The 27,396-nt window shown below is 30.1% G+C and overlaps 1 protein-coding gene across 2 annotated transcripts in view; it reads right to left on the bottom strand.

Moving 5' to 3' along the window:
* The window catches only part of LOC109594575 (protein O-mannosyl-transferase TMTC2), a 92,448-nt gene that overhangs the window by 9,174 nt on the left and 55,878 nt on the right, over positions 1 to 27,396 (bottom strand). Inside the window, exons 5-8 of one of the 2 annotated variants that reach the window (XM_049969427.1) lie at positions 22,395 to 22,480; positions 15,431 to 15,675; positions 9,951 to 10,091; positions 5,547 to 5,631 (exon numbers count right to left, since the gene is read on the bottom strand). In XM_049969427.1, coding sequence (XP_049825384.1) covers positions 5,547 to 5,631; positions 9,951 to 10,091; positions 15,431 to 15,675; positions 22,395 to 22,480 — 557 coding nt within the window. The remainder of the gene's footprint in view (positions 1 to 5,546; positions 5,632 to 9,950; positions 10,092 to 15,430; positions 15,676 to 22,394; positions 22,481 to 27,396) is intronic. The other variant, XM_049969428.1, reaches the window with a different exon arrangement.

Raw genomic sequence — 27,396 nt, 5'->3', positions numbered from 1 at the left:
CACTTGCCAATACCATTGGTAAGATAAATGCCGGTTTTAACCGTTAATGGCGTATTAAGATGCAGCCTTAATAATTCAAATATATTTCGAACAAATCTCCCCTTGGGCCGACGGTCACCTAAATGAGCAGCGTAACTGAGTAGCGCTGAAGTGGGAAAAGGGTTTCGAATATCCGTCAGCGTTTTCAATCTGAGAAAGAACCGGATTTGATTTAAATAAGTGGACAGTGACGCAGAAAATTTCCAATTTGAAACAATTTGAATAAATTTCGAATAGGTATAAAGCATTTAATTTATACTAGTTAAAAATTAGGAACAAATATTTACAGCGTATAGGATAAATTTCTCATTATTTATATTAAATAATATATTAAATAATAAAACAATTTTTGGTGGGATTATAAAGCCTTAATTAGAAATTCTCATAGTTGCGCTTTTCTGTGTCGAGGCTTGAGATAAGTAGAAATCTACTGATTTATTTACATAAGTAATCCACATTAATTTGCAAAGTCGGTATTTCCTTCCAAATAATTCCTCGCTACTTTCCGAGGCCGGCCTAAGAGAGCAGTCTGAAATATTTACGAGTGGCTTCTGTGACTAAATGTAGTTTGTAATAAAGTTTTAATCTTCCCTTTCATCTGTTCTTAATCTTATTCAGAACAAAAGTTTACCTCCGCTCACCCTATATATATATACACCTACTATATTCATAATTCAGCGCATTCCTATTCGCCTCATTCTTATTTAAATCAGAGCTGCCTTCTTTCTTTGTGTAGGGGAAATTGGAAATGGGCTCGGGAATTTTAACCCTTTTTCAACTCCAATACCCGTCTTGCGGATCATTTATTTATTTTTAGAGATCCTTGAATAATATCAGAACGGAAACTGGCTGACTACAGAAATCGCTTCTCAAGAGGCCTTCCTTTAAGGTGAATTTGTAGTTGCTGGTTGGTGGTTGAAAATCACTTAACCATTTTTTTACTTTCATAAATTGATGCATGCTAATTTGTTTATTCAACGGGAAATATTCGGTTTTGGAGTATTCACCATATTGTGAATCAATTTTAATTAAATAAACATTTAAATAAAGTTAAAGGTCATTTGATGATAAAACAATGAGCTTTTGTTTTACACTTGCCATTGTCAATTTGGCATATCTTTTGTTAAAAAAACATTGTGCATACTTTCAATTTTATGATTTCATTCATGCCGAATACATCAAAGTTCTTTTAAAACAAAGCCCACCACTTCCAGCTAGTTAATTTTTTATGCGCATGCTATGCGGTGAGTAATTCGAATCATTCCGCATCAAAGTACGAAAATTTTGCCAGCATAATGTGACGTATAATGTGCATTACGGTATCAAAGAATTTTTGTTTTATATTTCAAGTCATAATGGATTTTGTTGGTGAAATTTATTAGTCCAACCAGGAATTAATAAATTATCTTGATAAATGAATTTTGAAAGTGGATTATAAATATTTATTATTTTTAATCAAAATGTATAGTGCACATGTGCATGAAACAATCTGAAAAAATTATTAAGACTTTCTTTACTAATTGCCACTTGTGGGAATAGATATTTTTGGATTTAATTTATTGTTTCACAATTAAGTTTAATTAAAAGGCTAATATAACAAAAAGCTTTTTTAGTTACTTTTTGGCACTAATTAAACTCAATAATATCCACCGTGAAATCGTTACAACTTTTTCTCATTGTTTTTATTGTAAACAGAAGTCGTTGGCCTGACGCCAACTAAATTGATGGGAAGAAGAAATTAATGGAAAATTTGACGAGACTCAAAGGCAATATCAATTTAGTAAATGAATCGGGTGGAATCGATAAAATGAGAAGGTGTAACTTTACAACAAAACGGGTTGTTTGGCGGACGATTATTAAATTACACCTAGACGGCAAAATCGGTATCGAGGTAAATAATTGAACACGAACACCGTTCCATCTAAATACCGATTTCCTTAAGTGAATTTAGTGTTGGTAAGGTAATTAAATTCTTCTCCACAGCTTCAAGTGTTTTATTAAATATTAATAAATTTCCAACAGCTTTCTGGTGATTTGTATCAAACAGCTGATAATAACTATTTAACTATTTTTTCTTATTTATAAAACATAATCCTATTTACATAGAATGGATTGAAGAAGGATTGATACTAAATTTAAAACCTATCGAATACTTTTGATGGGAGATTCTTTGTCAATATCATTTTATGCCAGGCAAACACTCTCTTTATAAATAGGAAATACGAGAAAAAGGAGTAAAATGGACTATAACAAAATAGACAAGCAACCAAAATAATTACATGTCTCTAAAACGTCATATGTTTCGATCAATTTAATATAGATTCGGTAGAGTGCAGTGCGAATAATGGAACATAATGCTGGTGAAAAATTCAGTATTTTATAAAGCTTTTAAAGCTGCAAACGAAACTATTGAGTGACAGTACAAAAGGGTTCAGTTAACGTTTTTTTTGTGACATAATGGAGGCAAATATTTTTAAATTCAATTTAGTCGATGCATTCACTAACGCGATGGTAATTTTAAGCCGGAGCCGAAGCCACCAGCACCCAACACCGATTGGTACGCAAAATCAATTCGAGATTGGGAAAAACGTCCAACGACATTTACATCAATTCAGTACCACAAGACCACAAATCAAATTAAGTCTAGGAATTTCTCAAACTGGCTACCACTTTGTAACACTTAAGTCCCATTCGGTTCTAATTTAGATTTCACAACAATACTCTTTGAATGTAATCGGAAGAGGAAATATATGTTTAAAAATTGGTTAGGATGATGACAACAGATTAACACTCCAGCGATGACGGCAATAAGCAGTTAGCAGATGTTGCAGTCAGAAAATAATTAGGGGCAAAGGGACAAGAGTGGCAATTCTCTGGACAACGTCTCGTTTAAAGGGGTGAAATGCGAGGAGCAAATCTTGGAAACAGAACCGGCAGTCGTGGTAATGCCACCTCGGGGCTACTAAGCATTTGGAAGTGGAACGGTCCCAAGACTACGTTGTCCTAACCGGTACATTCCCATTGAGACCGGGCTGGCATGTTCGCAGAGACCGGTTCGTTCTTGCAATGTCGGCCTCTCCGTACACCTCCTCACGTATTCCGCGCCGCTCAAATTCATGCAAATTCCCCGGCTTTAGGTGGGGGCGTGTGCAAAAAGAGCCGCGAGTTATATGCATCCAGAATATTACGCCACAAAAGCCACTCTACATGGCACAGGACAAGAATTCCAACAGCCCCACGATACTTTACATATCCTCGTCCCTCATCCGACCGCTCCTTTACACATTCTACTACATTGATTGCGTTTATTTTTATCCACCACGTAGGATGGAGGCGTTCGTTCGTGAATTCGTTAAACAAGAGGCGGTTTGTCTTGAATGTACAATTAAAATTATTCACCTCTACCCTTTCACTGTTTATCGTCTAATTGACTATTAGAGTCAGGCATCGCAGGTTCTCAGAAAACCGTAATTAATTTCTCCTTAATTAACGGAGGAAAACAAAACTATTATGAGAACTCTATTGAATATTTTATGTTCTCTTAACATATCCATTTGTAGAACTGACTTATTAATTAATGAACAATAAAAAATTAAACGATTTAAATGAATATTTTGTGCCTAAAAAAATGTTGCTTTAATAGTAGAAAAAAAATTTTTTTCAAAATTGTCACACATTTTGAATATAATTTAAGCATTGATTATACAAATATGGAACTTGAATATATTAATTGAGGAGATTTTTTTTTGAAAACATATCAACTTTTTTTTCGAGAAAAATAATAATAAAAATATAAATATAAATAAATAATAAATATATAAATAATAATAAAAATATTCTGGGAGAAAGTCTAAAATTATAATTCTACCTACAACATTTATATTAGAAACTAATTAACATAATTTATCTCAAAATACCTATATGTGATATACTTAGTTTTCAATAAACTCTCCTCAATTGTATTAACAAAAAATGAATGAAACACGAGGCCTAACCTACCCTTATCTAACGTAATATAACTTAAAATAAAAAAAAACAGGTTATTTTAAGAAGTAAAATAATTAATAAATTTGAAAGCTTTTTAATGAGTTTAAAATAATTAAGAAGTTTCAAAACAAAAGATAAATTAAGTTAATTAAGTTTCTGATTGATTTTTTGTTTCCTCGTCATGTATTGGATCAAGTAATGCACGTCTATGAAAAATTGTAATAAATTTAAATAAACCGGTGTAAGATATAAATATAGCTGTTATGTAAAATAATACTTAATTCAACTAAACATATTATTAGAAAAAATTTAACATATTGGACGTTATTATTAGCTGATTATGTGTGAGATAATTTAAAAAACGTCAGAAACAGAAGGTTTAACCTTTAATCATCTGTAACATTAATTAAACGAAAATGAAACCAAAAATTATTTTAATTGTTAGGTGCTATATACAATTTGTATATAATTTTGTAAGTTAAGTATAATAAGTAATTTGAACTTGTCAAAAATTTATATTTTAAATTTAGCCCACGTGAGTGGATGTTCTACTCTGTTTAAAAAGTATGATCTAATTAAATTATCAAATTATATAATATTATGTAAATGTATTATAATAATGTACAAGTAATTACAATAATGTGATATTTTACAAAATCGAGTAAAAAATATTGAAAAAAATTTCATACTATAGAGTAAACAGTTACAACACACTCTTTGTGGTCTGAAAACATTGGAGTAAATCATCACTCATCATAATAACATAGTATAAAAAAGCCTTTGTGGGAGATACAATTAAGCTTTTTAATTTTTGCTTAACATAATAAACAACAAATTGGAGCCCATAAAAGCATTTTTTTATATATTAATATGTCTTTAAATTTCTAGTTATATTAGAGTTAATTAAACTAAAGATTTGTGCTCGTTTAATATTAAAAACGCTGCCATTAGAAATTAGTAACGTTTCCTCTTTCTGTCGGTAATTATTTTTAATACTTCGGAGCGTGTTACAATTTATGCGAAACTTTCGGAAACTCACAAATTAGATTTAGTACCCAATTAAAACTTATTACAGATTTTATCATATTAAAAGTTATTTTTACTTCGCCGGTGCCGAGTATTCATTTTAATAATACTCCTTTTAATGCAGCGAATTTTTGTATACATAAGCTTTTATTCTCCTTTACCTAAGCACATTAAATTGAACAACTTCGTTTTCGAACTTTTTAATTTTTTCGTTTACACCGTCAGTTTACTAATAAAATTTATCGAGAAACTTGTGTTAAAACTTAAAAACGCTTGATAGATTTATTAATAACGTTTCTTTTAATTATATTTAATTTTGCTGCCAGCAATTATTGTGGACATCTGTCGTAACCCACTATAACGTCGGGTCCGTGTTTTTGTTAGACCGTCCCGCATCTTAAATTTAATTTGCGTGTTCCTCTGGCCAAATTTGAATTAATAAGCTATGTTTTTGGCGCGTCCCCGGCAACGGCAAAAAAAATCAATTCGCTCACCGTAATTGTGGTACACTGCCGGATCATTAGGGGCAATTTTTTGCGCTTTCCTGAACCACTGTTCCGCCTCGTTCGACCTGCTGACCTGCAACAAAATATTAATGGTAAATAATAAACAAAACCACCGTTCTGACTTGAATAAATAACATTTATGCAAACTGTGCTGAATACGTAAGGAAATATTTAACTGAAAGCAAAATTAAAATAAATATATATTTCATTAAATAATTACATATTACAACTATAAACTTTTAGTATGCATACAGGTTTATGATAATCAAATAAACTGGAAAAATGTATCCTGTATTTAATTCACAATAATTCATAATTTATGACAATATTTACTCAGTAATCTAACAGAAATTAAAGTTAAAACTGTCAGAAATATTTTTGACAGCGAAAATTATATTAGAATTTTGTTTAAATGATATGTATGTGAAATTTACTCGTTTATAATTCATATAAGAAAATATTGTAAATTTTGAAAATGTTGACAATATAAAATATATTCAAAAAGTGGATATGTATAATAAAAAGTTTTATTGAAAATATGTAGTCATTATGTAAATGTGGCTAACAATCGGAATTTAAAAAGATAAAAGTGTCAGGAGTATTTTTAACATTTAAGTTATATTATACACGAATTTAAACAATGTATATGTGTAACAAAAAGTTTATTTAAAACAAAATAAATAGGTTTCCATAAATTTCCCTTTAAAACTTTTCAAATGTGTATATAGAAAGTTAGTGAGATTTGCGACAGCGCACTACAATGAGGGGATTTATGCGTTGTGCGGCTATACCCAGTTCGTTTTGTAAACGAAAAATAATTATAATTTTATGTAAATTGGTCCCGTAAAAGCGCACCCGCCGACACAAAAATTGTTGCCATTACGCCCTAATGGTTTGTGTTTATTTAAACGAATATCACACAAAAGCCACGATTAATTTAAAATTAATCACGATTACATTAAACGTATTTTATAATTTATTAAACGTAAATCGAGACGTTTGATTTTAATTGTTTTCTCGAATTAATGTCAATTTTATCCATTTATTTAATTTATTTTATGGAATGAAATTTATACGTTCTCGTTTTCGGTTCAGTTATATTCAATGGAACGGAGTAATCATGTCAGACATATCGCAACAATACGATTTTATGTTTCCACCAGTTCAGACTTGTAATTCGACGTATACTAGTAGTAACGAAACGTAACGAAAGACTACGTTTTCATGAAACGATAGGTCTGAATTAAAAGGGCACATGAACAACAAAGACAGTATCGTAACAATATAACTCTAGTCTCAGCAAATGCGAAATGGAAGTCATTGTACGTGCTCAGACGCGTGTAAATGGAGAAAAATGAAGAATTTAAGATTTCAAATATATAATTTCGATTGAACACTGTAATCTGTTATAGTGTTGAAAGAAATGTTCCACTTGAAAAAACATTAAAACAAATTAATAAAAAATGATGAATCGAAAAACAAAAAAGATTCAATCTATTATTCAGGATAACAAAGCTAATTTTACTCGACCATGATTCCTTTTTAATTAAAATCCTGACAGATTCTAATTACTTCTCCATCCATTTGGAATTTGTATTTGCAGTCGTTAAGTTATATTCATCGGCACCATTAACAAACTGTTAGGCTAATTAAATTCCTATCATGTTAAAATTAATTGATTCCAAAATGTATAAGCTGAAAACCTCCAAATAAAAAGATTATTCATTATTAATATATTTTATAAACGTAAACCTAGTTAATTGATATTGTAATTTTTAATCGCGTGGAAGTGGATCCTGTCTAGATTCAGTGAACTAAACGAGAATTTTAATGGGGTAAATATTTGATAAGATCGATAGAACATACCTGAGAAATTTTTTAATTTATCACATCTGTTTAACTCGGGACAGAACAGTTGAATGAGCGAATAATAAGTTTAAAATTTGTTCTAGAATGACTAAAATGGAATTTATACAATATAATATGAATTTAATGTGGAATAAAATGGCAATAAAAAAAGTTATCATGTAATTGTTAATAAATTATTTTTGTATATTTAAACAACCAAAAATTATTTATCATTAAATTAGTTTTAGACAAAATCTTTAAGGATAACTTACTTAATAATGACATAAATAACAATATTTTGTAATACAATTTCGGCGACGTTTATTTCAAAATTGTTTCAAGTTAAAAAATCTAAGAATTATATATTTAGTATTAACAAAACATTAACTGTAATTGATTTAAATGGTGATAAAACGGGTATAGAGGTAAATAATTTCAGTCATTACAGGAACGGTTTAGCATTAATGGAACTGTTGACGTAAATACAACTTAAAGCCATTAAATCAAGAAAAACTATGACATTTAAGGACTCATTAATTAAATAGATCGCTGAAAAGGATCTGCAAAAAAAGTAGTTTAAAATAAATAAAAAATAAAAAAGTGACGGGGACTGTTCAGAGTCAGATGTGACCATTAGACGTCGACTAATTCAAGAAGGTTTATTTTTAAGGTTTGTTAAAAAACTTTTGCTTCACAAAAGTCCCCAGAATTGCTCGTTACAGGTAAGTTCGAGAGCATAAACTAATATTTGACGTGTCACCAATGAATTTGTGTGATAGTGATGAAAATAAATTTGCCTCATACAGTTGTAAAACTATTGACAGTAAGACATGCATAATTTACTCAGCAATTTATCAGTAAGTCATTGCATAGAATTTTATGGAGATACAATTTTTTGATTTTTTTTTAATATTAACTAGATTTAGAGAAATATGCAAAATTTACTCTATAAAAATTAAATATAAATAATAATACAAGAATATTCTTTAAATAATAAAAGTAATAGTAATATATCAAATCAAAAGTGAGTAAACAAAAAAAAAAATGCTACAGTTAATGTAAAACTGACTAGTTTTTATTTTATGAAAATTGTATCTTGGATGAGCATGGTACAGTAGTCAGAGTACTGCACACAAATAATAAAAGCGTTGAAAATTTATCACTGCGAATGGGGAGGGAGGTTCATTTTAGTGCAAACTAACACACGATAAATTTTATAGTTCTATGCAAGCTGTTCAACCATTTTCAATTATTTTTTACTAGAGCAGTTACATATTCACCAATTTAAAATTTTGTTTGTCCCTTACTGATTGGGTACGTATTTCAACAATAAGAATGTTATTATAACAGATTTACATAGTGGTTAATAAAACATAAATTTCATTTTAATTGGAATAGTCTATTTTTTAATTACTGGTATAAAGGCAAAAAGCTAAATAGGTAATTTTTTATATATTAATTTCACGTTAAAATGAAAATATCGTTAGCGAAAAAAGGGAAGGGTAAATTGCGAAGGAGAAATATAAAGTAAAATCGAGAGCAAGTTATTATTCCATTACAAAGCCATTAATAACATCTGTAAAATATTTACTTACGTCGACAGCAATCAATTTCCCGTGACCAATATAAGAAGCAACTTCGTTCGAGAAAATTGCCATTCCAGAAACAATACTTGTGTGACGATCGATTTTATCAATAAGTTACAACTTAATTGGTTTATAGTAAATATACATTTATATTTTTAACGTGTATTAATTTGTCGTATTTTTGTGCTGTAGTAATAAAAAATATAAAAATACTAATAAATTGAAACCACTAATTGGTTTACAAATATCAAAAACCAATGACAATAATAATTAACATTAATTAATTATTATTGTTATAAAAAAATTTCACTTCAAGAAAGAAATTTAACAGGAAATATTAATTAATATTATTCTATTGCAATTCTAAAAAAGCAATTATCTCGGTGAAAATTTTTGTAAATGAAAAATAGTTATTAGTGGAACATGTTATTCTATTAAAATTCTAATAATACTTCTTTTTTGTTATGAAATATATTGGGAAATTAGTTTAACATTTTATGTCAAAAATATTTTTGTGGAAAAGTTTTTTATGAATGAAATTTAATTAAAATCTACATGAAAATTATGTTGAAAAATAAAACGTTCATGAAATTAAAATGATTTCCTAGCTAAACATTGCCTATTTACTATTTAATTTCAATCAAAGTGTTTATAATAAAAAAAATTGTTAATATATTATTATTCTACTTTTTTAATATGAAGAGACAAAGTGAATCCTTTATATAAAAAATTGTAAAATAAACAATTTGAATTATAATTTAAACTACGTATATTTTTATTTGCAAATTTATTTTATTTTAAAATCAAACAAATGAATAATTTCCAAGATGAAATATCTCATATGGTACGAAACCACTAATTAAGGCAGAGCTCGCTAATAAATCTACAACGATTTTCCAGACTAATCACGTTAGTCAAAAGACACGAGCTAAACATAACCAGTAAAATATTTACTTACGTTCCTGGCAATTAATTTTCCGTAGCCGATGTACGAGGCCACGTTATCGGGTTGTGCATGTAACGCAGCCCGATACCATCGTTCAGCCTCTTCGTGTCTATTTAGCTGGTGCAATGTTTTGCCAAGTACATTGAACACCTTCTGAAACAAAGAAAGTGATTAAAAAAAATTAATATTAAACAATGCAATTATAACAACATTTATCAAGATGGAAGTTTATTCACTATTCCATAAATTTGAAATTACCTAAGAATTAGTGTTGTGATGTTTTAAGGAAAATAATAAAGTTATTTATTTATACATTCTTCCGGTTGTTAAAATATTATTTCGAAGTGTTTTTATTTACACGGAAAACATTTTTTACATAAAATATTAATATGAATTAATTAACACTTTATGGGCGACACAGCTTAAAATAATGTGACAGTTAATGTATAATTTTATAACCCATAAAAGTGTACATATTAAAATATTTTCCTATACTACTTTTATTATTTTTAATTTAAGCGTTTTATTATTAAAGTATAATAAAAATAAATATTTGATAATTTTAGTATCAACAACAAAATAGGAACACTATTTTAATAAAAAATAAAGTTGTTCCCGTTGAGTTATTAAAATAAATTTAACGAAATTTTATTCTAGGGTTCAAACGTAATTATTTAAAATATTTACGGCGACTAAACATTCTGAAATAATTAACTGAAATTTATACACGTTTAACATGCTAATATTTATAGAAGCATGCTGAAAGTTTTACAATATTGTATGGTATGTAATTTATGTATAGCCATTTCAAATTAAATAATTTTTTATGAGCCACTGAACCAAATTCAATACAAAATTACGAATAATATTTTTTACTGTACAATAAAATCTAAACACATTGTTGTTTAAATTAATTATTTTCCGTGTGTATTATTTCGTTTCTAACTGGATAACATTTAATACAATGTTTTAATTAACATAAGTAAAGCATGTTGGAGCTTATTTTAAAAACGATCTCATTAAAAAAAATATATTATCTAAATGAGTAAAAGTCACAGATATGCACTGTAAAAATTGTAATCGATTAGCATTATTTTCTCCAACTTAAATAAATGTTTACCGTGCGGTAATTTATGAACGCTTGAGGGACGCATAAAATGTTTTTTTATGTTAGTTAATATATGTATCCAATGTACAAATAAAGTTATCTGACTTGAACACGCAAGCTTTTTTCCTCAAAACGGCCATATATTTATTTACATGTTTCCTTTTTATTTAATCTTACAATAAAATTCCAATTAATTATCTAATAAGAAATGTCATCATATTAAAAAAAAAAAAAATGATAAAAAATTAAACAATATTACCGGAATATTTACGCCAGGAAAATATTTAACTGGCAAATAATTTATTTTCAGAATTTGCATTTAAGTCGTATTTTAATTGTTTTTTCAAATTAAAAGCAAAATACACAGACCCGACTAACGTAACAACGAGCACTTTTTAATAATCCAAATGTGCTCGTTGTTACGATTTTCCAATATTGTTTTTGAAAACAGTTAGAATTAGTGAATTTATGTGCACATTTTTCCTCACCGAGTTGAGTGTTTGGAACCGAGTGGTTAAATATTTAATTAAACTTTTTATACGTATAAATTGTAAAAAACTTGTTCAATTTTCAATTGGCCTCTTTTATTTCAAACATAACGTTCTGTGTATGTTCTATTTATATGTTTAATGTGACCATAAATTCTCTATTGTTCGGAGTGTCTCAAATTTTCTGTGTTTATTATCACAATTTTTTAAAACTTTGACGTCAAAAACAAACTTTTGACGGATTTCATGCAATAACTTTTTTATTAATTTTTTATTTTGACACACTCTCTGAGCTTTTTAGTCTTTCAAAATTATTTAAGGAAACAACAATAAACTTTACATTTATTGCAGGCAAGCAAACAATGTGTCCAATATAATGATTGATATTGTTTTATACATTTCAGAAGATTCTGATATTGTTAGAATTGATGACTGAATGGCGATCGTAATAGACGCAGTGACCTCAACAAAGACGTAAATGCATTAACGATTTAATGCTGAATTATTAGCATTGTGATTGTTTTCGGTCTCCAACCGTAAGAGGATGGAGAGAAGCGACGGTTCGGGCCCCCCATTCGAGTTAATTGTTTTGTACTAAGGTCGGCCATTATATAATTTAATGGCATTTTCGAGAAATGAGTGAGGGGAGTCCTGCAGGAAGGTGGAGGATCCATTAAATAAAATGGAATATTGCAAATATTTGCGCAACAAGCGGCATTACTCCGGCGATGACATATAAATTAAATTAAACGAATACGGAGTAATACAAGGAAAGCAATAATGGTTATTACATTTAGTGAGATATGGGGCGCATTTAGAGTTGGGCCATGGCAGCCAGGCAGCCATTCTGCACTTAGTGTGATTATCAGTAAGCGCGACATTTGTCAGGGACCCAGTTGCCAGACTCCGCTGCCTGCCATATGGTGTCCCCGTCCCGGAATGCCGGGACACACAGCGCCAACCTTTCATAATCTCCGATTACTTGCACGAATTATACTGGCCCACATACCGAATCTGCTCAACAATTTTGCGGTACCATCTCAAACCGACATCTTACTTTCCAAACCAAATTTATCCCCTTCAATTCCTTCAATGAATTTGCTAAGTACAATATTTTTACCAATTGTTATTTATTTATTTTTATTACCCCTATTAAATATAATACTATATGTTAGTATATATTATGGATAAATAAATCACTGTCTAGAAAATAAGTGCCTCAAACTTCGCTAGAAACACATTGAAATTACTTAAAATTTGGAATATTTAACATCAGTACTAGAACCAATCACTCAAACACGAAAAGTTTGCGTGACTTTTAATCATTATTATTCACAATTAATTCACACGAGTCATGGAACCAATTTAGTGATTAAGATACCATTGTATGTACTTGTAAACTTGGTTAATACAATTAGTACTAGGAAATAAATTTGATGAGCAATAATTGAACTCAATTTTTCAATATTGTCCACACAAACCAAAACACAAGATATATTGAAACACAATATTGAAACGTCAGCAACTGCAATGAGCTGATTAGTTTTATACGGACGGTAATTATCGAAATGAATTCATTTCCATATTAAAACAGTAACGATTGCTGGGTTCGATATCCGCCTTAATTAAAATTGAAACCAAATTGCCACGGTAATCCGTGGAGTAATTATCAAATGTTGTCGGGTAGTTGATGGGCGTGGAACGTGAAACGGCACCAATCGATTTGTATTGCCGATTCTCCATTTCCATTGCGAAGACAGTAGGGGATTGCGATGGTTTGTTGGCGTACAGAACTGTAAAATGAAACAATAAAAATGTTTGCACGCCAATGGTGCCGGCAATTTTGTCTGCGCCGACAATTCCACTGTCCCAGTCTCGACTCCATTCCGCCCGCACGTCCTGTTTTCCCACTTTTAACTGACTCGATGATTTATCGATGCGCCCTTTGTTTTAGGACACTGTTTAACATTGCCCATAATTGTTTGGACGCCCACGGAAGCTTAAAAATGGGACCTATACAAAGTTGAAGTTTGTTTTCATGTTGCTGAATTAAAACGAACAAATCGGTACAAGTTTTACATGCACGAGGTCCGCATAATGAACTGGAACACAATGGTGTTGATGAACTTTTTTGCAAATAACACAAAATTTATTTTGTAACCTGCTAGTTATTGCACAGAATATAAAATAAGTATGGAGTAAAATCTGTGGATGAAATTTTTGAAAATTAATTACCATGTCATTTCATATAACGAGTTGTGCCATAAAGGTGGATTAAGAGGATGAATTTTTAATAATAATGATGAATGCCCTTATTAATTACTTGTCCACTTACCGTATAATTAAAAGTATCAATTAAGGGATTATTTACTGGGAACATCGATTACCTGTCGGCTACAACAAAATGTTATATTTAATGAAAACTACCCCAGAATTTCAATTTTCTACATTAGAAAGTCAGTTTACTCTCTAATACACTTAACGCGATAAAACTGGTGATTGATGAGGTGTATTTTAGGCAGCGCATATTATATTTCGATAAATTAGAAATCATTACCACCCCAAGTAATAAATTCCTTAGGAGAGCGGTTATCAGTTCATTTAATCCAATCAATCAAATATATTTTTTAATTTCATATTATTTGGTCCAAATTTAATATCCTGTTAGTGGATTATCTGCCGAAATCCATTTTCATTTGCGGTCAGAGTGCATTTCACTTTAACTTTTGGGTGGCACATTTTCCGGTTCTTAATAACATCGAATTGACATTGATATGTAGGGTTGTGTTATTTAATTTCCTGTCAGACATTAATTTTTCGAAAATAGCAATTTCCGTTTCAAAATAAACATAGTAATTTTATTAGCTCTTTGTATCCATGGTAATTTAATACTGAATAATCAATAGTTAAGTATGTCAATAAAGGAGTTCATCAACCATTACGAAATTACAAAGCAGTTTTTAAATGATTATTAAAGTTATATTTCCATTTTATAGGATAGACATTATGCAGTTTTGTCGTGGAAGCTGTATACTGCAGATAGTGTTTTATGTATCCCTTGTAACTTTATAAATATTGAAATTTTTATATTAAGAAAATTGTAACAAAGATCGTAAAATTTTTGATATAAATTGTGTAATTTTGAACGTAAAAATGAGTACTTTACTTATTTAACACCACAAATAAAATGTGCGCACTCGCCATTTTTTAAAATTTCTTGGAAGTTTAATATTTGTAATTCAATAAATTAAATTTTAACACATCTATAGATATTTTCCTTATAATACGACTTAAAACAAGATAATATAACATGATAAATCTTGTAATCCTTTTGCGTAATATGTTACTATAACGGGGGTGTTAGTTAAATACGCGGCTCAGGTTCCGTCGAAATCCGGACTTGTTAAAACCCGAGATGCTGTACAAGATTAACTGTATCACAAATCATCGGGATGGGTATCATTTCGGGTGAAACATGTAAAAGGGAAACACGCAATACATTCACCACATCCACATCCACAATATCTGAGCGCCGCCGGCCCGTAACACCGGCACGTCCAATATCATTTAACGTGGGCGACGTCTCCGTCGTAGATTAACATTAAGAGACCGACGCTGCGTTTAATGCGTCAGTTACTATGACGTATTAGGGACGAAACTATTATATTTAGGGCTGATTAGTGATTAGAGCCGGTAGGTAACGGCCTAATGAGTCCATAAATCAGGCTTACCTGACTGGGATAATGGTCCCTGCTCGCATCCACTGACAAGATTTCGCTACTTGTCAGTAACGTTATATATTCGGGAAGTGTTTTATCATTAGTTATTCGGAATTAATGTGATGACCCAATTACTCGCACTCTTTTTGTAGCTTGCACAATTTACAATGATCTTACCTGACGAGGGTAGTGATTTGGGATGTTACTGGCAGCCTCCATGTAAATTTCAAGAGCTCGATGGAGTCTGCCTTGATCTGAGTAGAGGTCCCCCAACTGAAGAAGCGCCGATATTTTCGCACTTTCGTGCTGACGACGGTCTTTTAGACCGGTACCATCTAGAGTGGACACTTGATGAAGGATGCTGATTGCCTCTTCTGGGCGTTTCGCCTCCACTAAGGCTTTAGCCAGATTGATATACGCCACTGTAACAATAAAAGTAAATTGAAGTGTGTTATTATTAATTACATATTTTTATTATTAGTTGTACTAGACAATGGTATAACAATATTTTTCATTTAAAGGATTTAAGATATTTTATTATAATTGTATGTAGATATAAAAATAAGAATATAAATAGTATTTAATTTAATAAAATAAAAAATAATAATCTAAAATAAGGCTAAATCTCTAGTTAATTATTTCACAAATATCGTGCAGTTAAATTGAAATTGCTTTGTAAACATAAATTAAAGGAATCATGATTTAATAATTACAAAAATAATTATGCTGAACTAATTTCAATTGATATTTAAATTAATAACTAATACTATTTGTTTAGAACTTGTATGGTTGAATTTCAAAATTAGCGACCTTTGGCACACTATTAATTTTATTTCAAAGTGATTATTAAATTTCCTATGTTCAAACTCGATGTACATTTATTACAAAATAGGACAATAAATTATAGACATAATTGTGCAGTATTAACTGGGTATAAATGTAGAAAAAATGATAGTGACAAGTATTTCTACGCATTGTCATTTTCAGCGATTTCGTTGGAAGCCATATAAATAGTCAAGAAATAAAAAGTGCAAACAATGATAAATCGAGCATCCGAGGCCATAAAAACAGCTAATAAAAAAAATTATACGAAGTGGTTATCTTTTGAAGACCAAACATATTGCTTTATAAAAATGATAAACGTGTCAGTAGTGATATCCGGAGCCATTTGTCAAGGAAAGCCGCAGAAAATTCTTGAATGACATAGGAATAATCGTAAAGATGTTCACGTTTTGCGGTGGGCGAACGCAAAATGCCGGTGTAAAGTGTAACTAAACACATAAACATCTTAAACTGTCTTCAGTGCTGTATTTTCCAGCCCATATCTGCTTATTTATAACGGGCATTTGATCTGCCGTGTTTACGTTATTCCGGTTATGCTTGATGATATCGGATGGGCCGCCTCGAGTTTTCGCTCCAGATTTCTTTTAATGCCGTCAAACGTTCGCATCATAGTCCATCAATATTTAACGACCCCTGCTGTATATTGGGTATTCCTCTTTTAAGTCCCACTATAAAAATTTAATAGCCGATCTGACAAAGTTAATGATTATATTGCCCGTTTCGTTGTTTGGAGCCATAACGGAGCGGAAGGTACAGAAAATAAATATCAAACAGTCTTTGTACATTAGTCCTTATCTTTTATTGAAGTAGTAATTCAATCGATCGTTGTGTTACTTCACTTAGACAGGTAGGTTAATCGGTTGATATAAATAATGTTCTTCTTTCTTATGTTCACTTTTATCAGCTAATAATCTAATGAACACATGTTGAACATCAAATGATACCAATCGAAATTTACCAGTTTATTGAAGCGATGAAATAAATAAATTATAATCAACCGCAAAGTATAAATCATAATCAAATAAAAAGTTGCGTTTGAGTCAATATGCATATTTTCCATGAGAGCGAATTTACTTTTATTGAAACCCGAAATTTGTTAGCACGCCTCAAAGGAAGAGGAACGACGTCCGGAATATTGATGAACGACATCTAAAATGTCAAATTATCTTGCAATCAAAATCCTTTTGGAAATCTTTTCATATTTTCGTGCAGAACACAGAGAAAGAGCGGGAGGTTGGAGAGTGAGCCGAGACCCGGGCCCCATATTCATTGGTACACGGTCCCCGAGGATCACATCTTCATTTTACTCTAGCAATAAAACTCCGCCACCGGAAACGCGTTTTGCATAAAAATATGTTTTGGATGAAGATTCCGCCAGACTATAGTCCAGATATGAATTGCTGTTATTAAGGAATCTGAATGTTAAATATCTGCTCCGCTCGTCGCTCGCTCTGCCCAAACCGGGAACAACTTTTCCAATTGCGACTCATTTATTGACGATTTCCTTCTTTTATTATGTATCCACGCATTTCCACCGCCATTCAAATTACTTTTTCCATTTTTATTAATTCGGCAAGACGTTTACAATACATTAAATTATTACCAAGGGACGTCCACAATCCCATCCGCAAATTGATTCCACTGCGGGCTTTTAATTTTACTTTTCTTAATTTCGCATTTAAATTTTTAAATTATTCCTTTCATTTACAATTTAGTCAGCTACACATTTTAAATATAATCATGGTTCTTTGCTTTTCATTTCCTTTTATATCAATATTTTTATTGAATTTTTTTAAAATGTATCTAGTTACAGAGAAATTATGCCTAGTATTTAATATCCATAAAATTTTCAATTTATCCTTACAATAAAAACTTCCGAGAAAATTATAAATTAGGTTAAAGTTGATATTGGTTGGTTCTAGAAGCTGTCTTAAAATACATATTTAAAGCTAGTTCAAGTCGTGACATAGTATTAGTATAATCTTTTGATATAATGTGTGATGAAGTTCTATGAAAAAGGTTAGGCACAAATTCTTCATCAAAAATGGAAAACATAGGATAAATTAGGTCTGATGACAATTTGATTAGTGTTATAAAAAAAAAGTTTTAAAAAATGAAGATTTGTAAAAAAAGATTTCTTCCAAAAAAGTAACTAAATGAAGATTTAATTTCTAAAAAATTATAATATTATTGTAACTAAAGTAAATGTCATTTTCATTTTTTAACACACGTTTTGAACCAAAAGATAAAATTTTAAGAAAACCTATAAAGTGCTGATAGTAATGTTATTACTAAATGAAGACTAAGCAAAGATTCATCGTCAATGAAGAAAAACAGAGGATGGAATGTATCTGATATCATTAGTCAGTTATCAACTATTCACATATGCAATGCATCAAAAGTTATATCAAAAAAGCTTGTTTTAATGAATATTATAAGTGATATTATTTTAACTAAATGAAAACAAAGCAAAGAGACATCATCAATAATGGAAAACATGGGGTGGAGTGTTAGACGGCTGTGAATTAGATTGGATAGGTATGTAAATTAGAAAACTTTATAAATATGCATCGTTCGCGAATAAATCTGGATACAAAAAGATATCCTGACCGCGAGTTGATGAATGGGATCTAGTGGATGAACGGTAATGGACAAGAGCCCAAACCGCGGGCTGGATCCCTTGTGTTTCTACAGCGTCTCTGGATCCATTTGCAAGTGTGCTTAATTAGCGGCCGAAATGGAAATGGAACAAACAATATCCCCAAAAGAAAAGTCCTCACAGTCGGACTGCGTTCCCGGAAATACATGGAAAAAGGGGCGGTCGGCATATTCCGGTCCGTTCCGAACTAACCGCCATTTACAGACTACTTTTATTACGGGAGGATAACAAGTGTCTATGTATATAGAAAGCTTTATTTTCGAGGATTGTGATGTGCTTGCGTTAATTACATCGGAAACGGAAATACAATTCAATATCAGTGTAAAAGTTACAGTTCATGACTTTCCAAGTAACTGATAGTGTAAATACTGATACTTAATTTAAGAATAATTATTAATCGTTTATTTATAATTCTTTTTTAATAAATAATAAGTTCATGAGGTAGATAATAAAGAAATGTTCTGTGTAAAATGTTTAAAATAAAAAACAATTAGGGTACTTGTTTGCCTTATCAAAGTAAATATTTGGCATTTCTTTACGACAACCATCCGGAATAATCGAAATAATTATTCAAGTTAAGTTATTTCATGATATTATAAATTTTATATTTATTTAAAGAGACTTTTAATGAAGATATTGATCAATAAAAAAGAATAATTACTGTTATTCTTTTTATATATAAATTAAAAACAAAGAAAAAATACCCAATGAGTGAAATAAGTATTAATACAAAATAACGTTTTCAATTAAAATCTTTAGGATTAAGCTAACAAATTACAACCATGAAAGGAAATGCTTAATTTAAACATTGTTAAATGGTGAAATCCGTAATTTAAAAAAGTTCGTTTCTGCATACTTCACGAAAGCCGTAGAAATAGAGAACAACAATAGACGCAGTGGAATTAATAACAGCAGCAGTTAATTCCGGAATTTCTCGCGGCTTATTCCAAAGAAACCGAAGGAAACTTTAATTCCACCGTCCCTCCATCCGTAAAATAAAATATGAAATACTAAATGCAGATTAGTCTTATTTTGCAAATATATTTTCCGGGTCGGGTGTTCGCTTGATATTAAGGGATTTCCATAAGAAGTGTTAATTAGTGGCACTTTCATCCAAAAGCAAATATTACGTATTCATGAATCCGTGGACCGGTCGGCTTCAGCTTGCAAGTTCTCAACGCGGGGCGTTCATGAAAAGCTAATGGCCGCCGTCACCCATTAAGATTTCTTGCCCACACATAGACATTCATCCTGCGACTAGACTATTCATTTTCTTTCTCACATCACTTCACAATGTTTTCATCTAAATTGCATTTAGCACACACTTGAACGCCCAAATGATTTTGCAATGGCTCCATGAATGATTTCAACATTAAACCTGAGTGAAAGAGGTAATTAGTTGTAATGGTTTATTTATGTTTACCACCACTTTGTAGTAATAGTAAGGAAATAATCAAACGTGGATTTAAAATTTAAAAATCGCGGCTTATGTCATATTTTATATCTACAGAAATTAAAATTTCCTGCAAGTGGCATTAAGAAAAACCTCTTTATGAACTTATAGCTTGTACAAGCCAGGATTTGTAGCATATTTCCACTTAATCTATTATTAATTTTACGGAAATATACATTTTTCAGTGCTTACTCTACATTAAGTTTTCTGTATTATACAGAGCATCATAATTAACAAAAAACTTCATTTATTTATACTTGGGTAAAAATAGGAAATGTACTCCATTTGCAAATGTTATTTACATCAATTTCCAACATTCATTTTAAATATTTATTATAAATATTATGAGAAATAAAGGATTACACAACAAAATGTATATATAAATCGTGCTCATTATTATTTGTATTAGTAAATTAAATTGAAATAGTGTTTTTGAAAACAGCTACAAAAAGGAGATGAATGGATGTTTTTCATTCCAATTATAATATTCGTAAATAAATACCTATTCAGTTTATGAAGTAAGTACATCCAATAATTTATCAAACGTCATGCATGCTTTTATTCCAACAACATACAATAGAATCAAAAGATGTTGTTGCGTTTTCAAAACTAAACTACTCTTTGATAAAAACTGTGGGGATTTGTGTTTTAACAGAATCCGTATATCGATTTAGTGTTTGTTATGTGGGCGTTGTGACGTGGACGGCACTGTATGTGTCAAAATGGAAGATCAACAATAAAACATTTAGGAAGAAAATGGAATCAAAAAACGAGTCACGCGTCACTTAAAATATGGAAAAAGCGAACGGCAAAGTGTTTGATAATGTGCTGACTTATATACATTTATCAAAATAACCGCTTAACTTCCTCTCCGTTCCTTTGTACCCTAGAAATCTGATCAGAAGCAGAAACCCGATATTTCTATTTGAGAATATGTCGAACTAAACGTTGTTAAAACGAGCCTCATAGAGACGGAGCACGTTTGTGCCGATTCGATCAGCCGATTTCACATATTCAAAGTACATCAGGCACACCGGATAAAGCTCGATACGCATTTCTTTCCGCAATTTTGCTGATTCGTACATTGTATTCTTGTATATGCTTTTTTTCTGGTCGCGCAGTGTGATACGGTGAGGGTGCGCACGAAATGAAACCACTCGCTGAATAATTTGCCAACTTAATCGTATTAGGAAAACACAGCAAAGGTTGAAACGAAATATACGATTCAACTAAATGAGTTTTTCTCCGTATAATGAGAAAATACGTTGCTTAGTCTTGAAAATGTCGAAAAATATCTTCGTATCGGAGTAAATCAACAAATGTAATGGATCTTGCTACTAATTGGAACTACCCTTGTATGTGTAACACCTAGACCAAAGAAAGCTAATATTTAGTAGTTAATATTGCGAGGATTAAATTAAAGATGTTGTCATTAATATGAATTAGAGAGGGGCGTGCAAATAGACTGGGGCGTTGTTGTTAGTTTAGCCGTTTGTATGTTTTAAGATAGTTTACGTAGCGTAAGCAACACGAGTTGTTTTGGCAAATATAAAGCTTATCTTTTCAAGGAACACAACATTAGTGAATTCAAAATTACCGTCAAACCATGATATGGCTGAAGATAATTTTAAGAGGGTGTGACGAGCAATCGTTATCAAGAAGGAAAGAAACCAGAGAAAATTTATAAATTTACATTTGATATTCAAAACAATTTAACAGTCTATATGTAAGTTTAAAAGTTTCCATTAAAAACACAAATATCCAAAGTAAGTTTATTCCTGAAATAATAAAATACTTCAGTAATACTTTTTTTCGTGTCAGTTGAAGAAATAACAAGAGCAATTATCTGTTGACAACCCAGTAGCCATTTGCTTAAAGCTTTTTCAACGTATCATATTGCGACTTTAATCAAAATTTTAACTTTTCTGTTGAATCACGAAGTCATTAAATTTTCCAATCCAGTAAAGAAAAACAGTTCTTTTATACACATTCGTGACTTTCTATTTACCAAACCAATCAACTGAACAATACTCAACGTAAATAAACGATTATAATATCAACTAAATTATATAATGTAGTGTGAATAAATCATCAAAAATCGATTTAAGAGCATTAACGTCACCTTCTAATGGCTTTTTGGTAGAAATTCTTTATATTTATTTAGTCATTGTGTGAGTTATACTTACGTGCTAATGTTGACCTGAAGTGTATGGCCCTTTGGTAACTCAAAATAGCTTCGTCCAAACGTTTTTCCGACTGTAACAATATGCCACTGAAAAAAAAGAATATAGTTATAAAGTGTCTAATTTAGGCACAATAAAATAATTTCACAAAAGATATGGATTGACAATCGACAATATATCAAGATATGCCAGCAGGCTTTCACTCATTTCCTTTCAGTCATCCTTTGTGTGTTGATAAATAAGTCATTTGCTAAATGTCTTTTTACAGTAGTGTCACTATTTGATATTTGTTTGAATATGAGCTAGTCAATTTCCAGATTATTGTATGATGTCCCACGGATATTCTAATAACTCTTTGCGTTAAAAAATAAATATAACTTTTTACAGGATACGATTTTAAAAATTAATTTGTAGTTTATATCTTGCTTTATTGTCCTGAAAAATGTAACCAGGATAATAAATCAATGGCGCTCTATTATTATCCAAAGTGTATCTAATACGTAAACACTTAATCATATGAACCCGCTATATTAGTTTTACTTCAATTTTTCTTTGTCAGAAAAATTCCGTATACCCAAACAATAATTCATCAATAATGCATGATTGATTTGAGGGTGACTACACAAAAACTTTACATGCATATTAATATTGATATAAGAATAAGTACAATACGAAGGTAATGTATTTATCATCGCACTGTTATACGGAATCGATAAAGCGCTCCGTATCAAGGCAAAAAAGGGGGAATATTAAAAGATTGGCCCCTTCTCTGTTGCAGATGGAAAAAACATGTTGCGGCAATTTCACATTCCACGAGAATATTAAAAATTCTTACACGGTTTAGATATTTCAAATATTTAATATAACGGACGTAACCAGCTAAACTTGGATTACTTTTTTATACAAAGTTATGATTTTTTTGGAATGTATGTAATTAGTGGTTACATGCAGTTTTCTATTGCACCTTTTATGTTGAATAGTTTTTTGAATAGCAACTTTGTTTCTCTATTATAAAGCTGCATAAAATAACAATTTCATTCAAAGAAGATCCTATGAAGAAATTATGAATATTAAAAAATACCAGCTGAAGTAAGAAAAATAAACATTAATAATAATATAATTATTTTAAAATCGTAAAATTCAACTTAGTTCTCTTGATTATTGACCTTAAGAAAGTAAAGAGTTTAATGTTTATTAAAAGTAAAACAAATTAAAAAGTTATTTGAAGTTATAAAAGGATACTTCAAATAAGAATATTAATAAAGTATTCCCTTTTATGTCGACTTTTGAATTGTCAATAGAATTATTTATAATATGTTTAGTGTATTAATAAAGTATGAGTTAATATTTATCTATAATAAATTTATAACAAGCCAAAAAAATGATTTTTAAAAATAATGATAAAACTAAATAAAATATTTTTTAAATTTGTATATTATGTAACAATTTTTTTATAAATATCAAAAGCATGAGCGAAATTGTTTTAATTTTATTATGACACATGTGAAATGAAATAAAATTATTATTAATTTTCTTTCCTTTTATGATTTTACTCTGAATTATAAATACGAATAGTTCTTTTTTAATCAATTAGAAATAAGGATTTTTCGAATTGCTCATTATCGTTAAGAGGTGAATTAGTGCTCGTCAAGTCACGTCACCATTAAACCCCAATGTGCATAATTATATATAGTCCCAATAGACTCTACCTCTTAGTATTCGACGTATGCAATATTTATATAAAAGAAATACAGTACACAATAATAAAAAGTTTATATCTAGAATTAGAATCATTACAGCGTATTCTATCTGATGTATATTCATTTCAACTAAAACTGTTAATAAAATATAATAAAATAAATTAATTTTATGGTTCAGCTTTGATAACAAATAGATAGCTAATGTACACTTTGTTATATTACCTAAAATATTTTATTACATGAAGAAAATAAATTAAAATGGAAAATGTGAATAATACAGGGGGCTTAAAACGGATTTGCCATAACAAGGGCATAGTTGAGTAAAAGCCATTTAATTTGTTCCCTTTAGAGAATGAAGACCATAAAAGAAGTTTTAATGCATCACAAGTTTTACAATATAATATTAAATTATGTAAGTTAGAGGGCAAAGTTTGGGTGTTATTAAAAAGTTTACTGTTTGCTGCGTCCGAAACTGTACGTACTTTACATGGTAAATGCTCACTAAATTCTTATCTACATATTCTTAAACAAACTTTCGAACTTTATTTTGAAATAGATGCATATCAGTTAGCCTTTATACCGGGACAGGAGCACTTCAAAACAATTTTAATCTGGATATTCGCTTACACCCTCGCTGAGACAATCAGAAAAACATTTGCAACAAATGCTACCTACACTCCACGCTTACATGAGTTAATCTACCGTACAAAATATTATTCACTGCATGAGTATTTTTTCAGTGGTTAATGGCGCGAAAAAAGAATTTGTGTATGTGAAGCACTTAACAAAAGAAAGGTAAGCAATATATGGAACACTAAAAGGTATATTTATGTTATATAGCTATACTATAATATGTTCTTTTTTTGTGTAAAGTAAAAAAAATATATAATGGTTTATTATCATGTAGTAATCAAGAGGTAATCAACTTGATGAACACCATTTGGGGACAATGTCTTGATTGTAGGAGTTTTAACGAAGTCATTGCGTGAGAATGTTTATTATACGTTTGGTTCTTTGGCGTTTCTCAGCTGTCGTTGTGGCATATATAATTTAAATGCTCGAATATAATTAACGTGAGTAATTGAGCAAATGAAAAGAATTTTATCAGGTTAACATTTAATTATACATCGAGGGAAGTAAAATTCCAATTTAAGTACGCAGTCGTGCAGTCGGTGAGCAATGAAAGTCGTTAACCTAATTGGTTCATCAATTAGAGATATTGAAATCATTTATACAACTCTGGCTTTTACTGGATATTAAATTTGCAATTGAACTTTCTGTCTAGATAAATACTAACGTAAATTTTCTATGAATATATTTAAATGAATTCTGTAGGTTAAAATTATTGACAATTATTTGACATTATACTCATTTTGAGTCCAACCTAATTATATTTTATTTTTTCAAGCTTTAAATAACGACATTAATATTTCTTTTACTGTAATTTCGAGTTCCTGTCACATTATTTTTAAAATTCTCCCTTTTGTTAATTAATTTCACCAATTAAAGTTTTCATATTTTTTTACCATTTTTTTCAGTTAAATATTTTTTAATTGTTATTTTCTATAAATATTTTATCTCAATTTTTTCTCCATTTACCAATTTTATTCTTTTATTCTTCGCATTAATTGTTTAGTAATAAGAAATCCATTGTTATTATACAAGAATGTGAAAGTAAAAAAAGAGAAAGAATGAAAATATCTAAAACTTTTTATAATAAATGATTGAGCAGAAAGTATAATGTTTCGAAAAACGTATTTTAATACATCTAAGAACACTCGGGAGCAAACTATCGAACTATTCGTATAATTACTTGAATAATTCTCCATTAGGTGCCGGTTACTGGTGTAAATTTAATGATAGCGCTGTAGGGAAACGGGGAATCCATAAATGCATAACCAGAAGACAGACAGGATAGATTCGGTGCTACCGTGTGATTCGGTAATTATATTTACATGGATTCAGGAGAGCGTTTATTCGTAAATTTCGGATGCAGCGTAAACGATCGGCGGCGGTGGATGCGCATTTCCAACCCGCTTGCGGTGCGCCCCATCTATATACACCTACATATACCTATATTAAACTTTCGGTTTGCGTGCTAGTTGTTAAGTATTTAATTAATTAAGACCCTAATAACTCATTGTAGTGCTCGACGATGTCAAATGTCTTAATTTCGCAGACCCATTACCATTCCCAATAATGAATCCGGTCCTCACGGGAACGGGATTATAACATTGGAATTAAATTCGACGAGATGAGCAGGCGTTTTAATTATTATTACTTATTATAAAGCTTTCTGGAAAATAAATCAAATTAATAAACAGAAAATTCAGGGACTTATCTACCTATCTATCTATTAAAATATTTATTCAATGCCGTATTTCAACATTTAGTGTCCATTTAATGACGTCCAGCTCGAAATCAAATTTTTACAGTTTTATTTTCACTGATTTGTTTTCCTTTTTTAAATATGTTTAGTAGAACAAACAATTTTCAGCATTTATTAAATATTTAACTCGTAAATGTAAAATCATAAAAATATTATTACAAAATGTGGAGAGAGAAAATTTTACATTATTAATAATCAAAAATTAGTATTGTATGTTTTACAGCTTGTTTATATAAACTTTTATACTGAAATCAATACTGGTACAAGATTTTACTTCTCACCAATGTTACTGATTAAAATTATAGAAAATTACTTAATATTGCCTCGTTATTATTTTTAACGTGAATTATATTTTTCAATATTTTTATCAAGCTTTTGAAGACGTTGCTTTTATATCAATCATAAATAAATATCTGTGAAAAATGTTATTCGACATTCATCCCATATATATTCGTTTATATGAATTCCCAATTGAACGAGTTTGTTTTGAGTCAAATAGATTGATTAAATTAGTTAAACCAGTTTATTCTAGCATAAAGCGTATTCCTCAATGACAAAGAAATGAAACTCTTTGACCTGCACCAGTGATGCGAGTGGAAATGCAGAGTACAAAGTGTACACACTTCAAAAATTTCACTCGATCTTTGCCTCAACTTGCATTCTGAAATTCCAACGTGAAACGAGCAAATGTAAATAAAAAATATTTCTTTGTTTCCAATGGTTTAAACTTAACAATGCAGTACTTAAAGAATTTCTATCTGCTTTGTATTACACAAATATTTGATATATAATACATGCATATTTTGAATAAAGGGATTCAGTTTTTCAACAAGATTATTTAGTTATTTAATGACTTCAATAGTTTTATCATATTAAACATCATTAAAAGTTTGCATTAAATTATCGTCTGTTTTAA

Source organism: Aethina tumida, chromosome 7 (assembly GCF_024364675.1).
Source record: "Aethina tumida isolate Nest 87 chromosome 7, icAetTumi1.1, whole genome shotgun sequence".
NCBI classification, from domain to species: domain Eukaryota; kingdom Metazoa; phylum Arthropoda; class Insecta; order Coleoptera; family Nitidulidae; genus Aethina; species Aethina tumida.
This window is presented reverse-complemented; position numbering and strand designations above follow the sequence as displayed.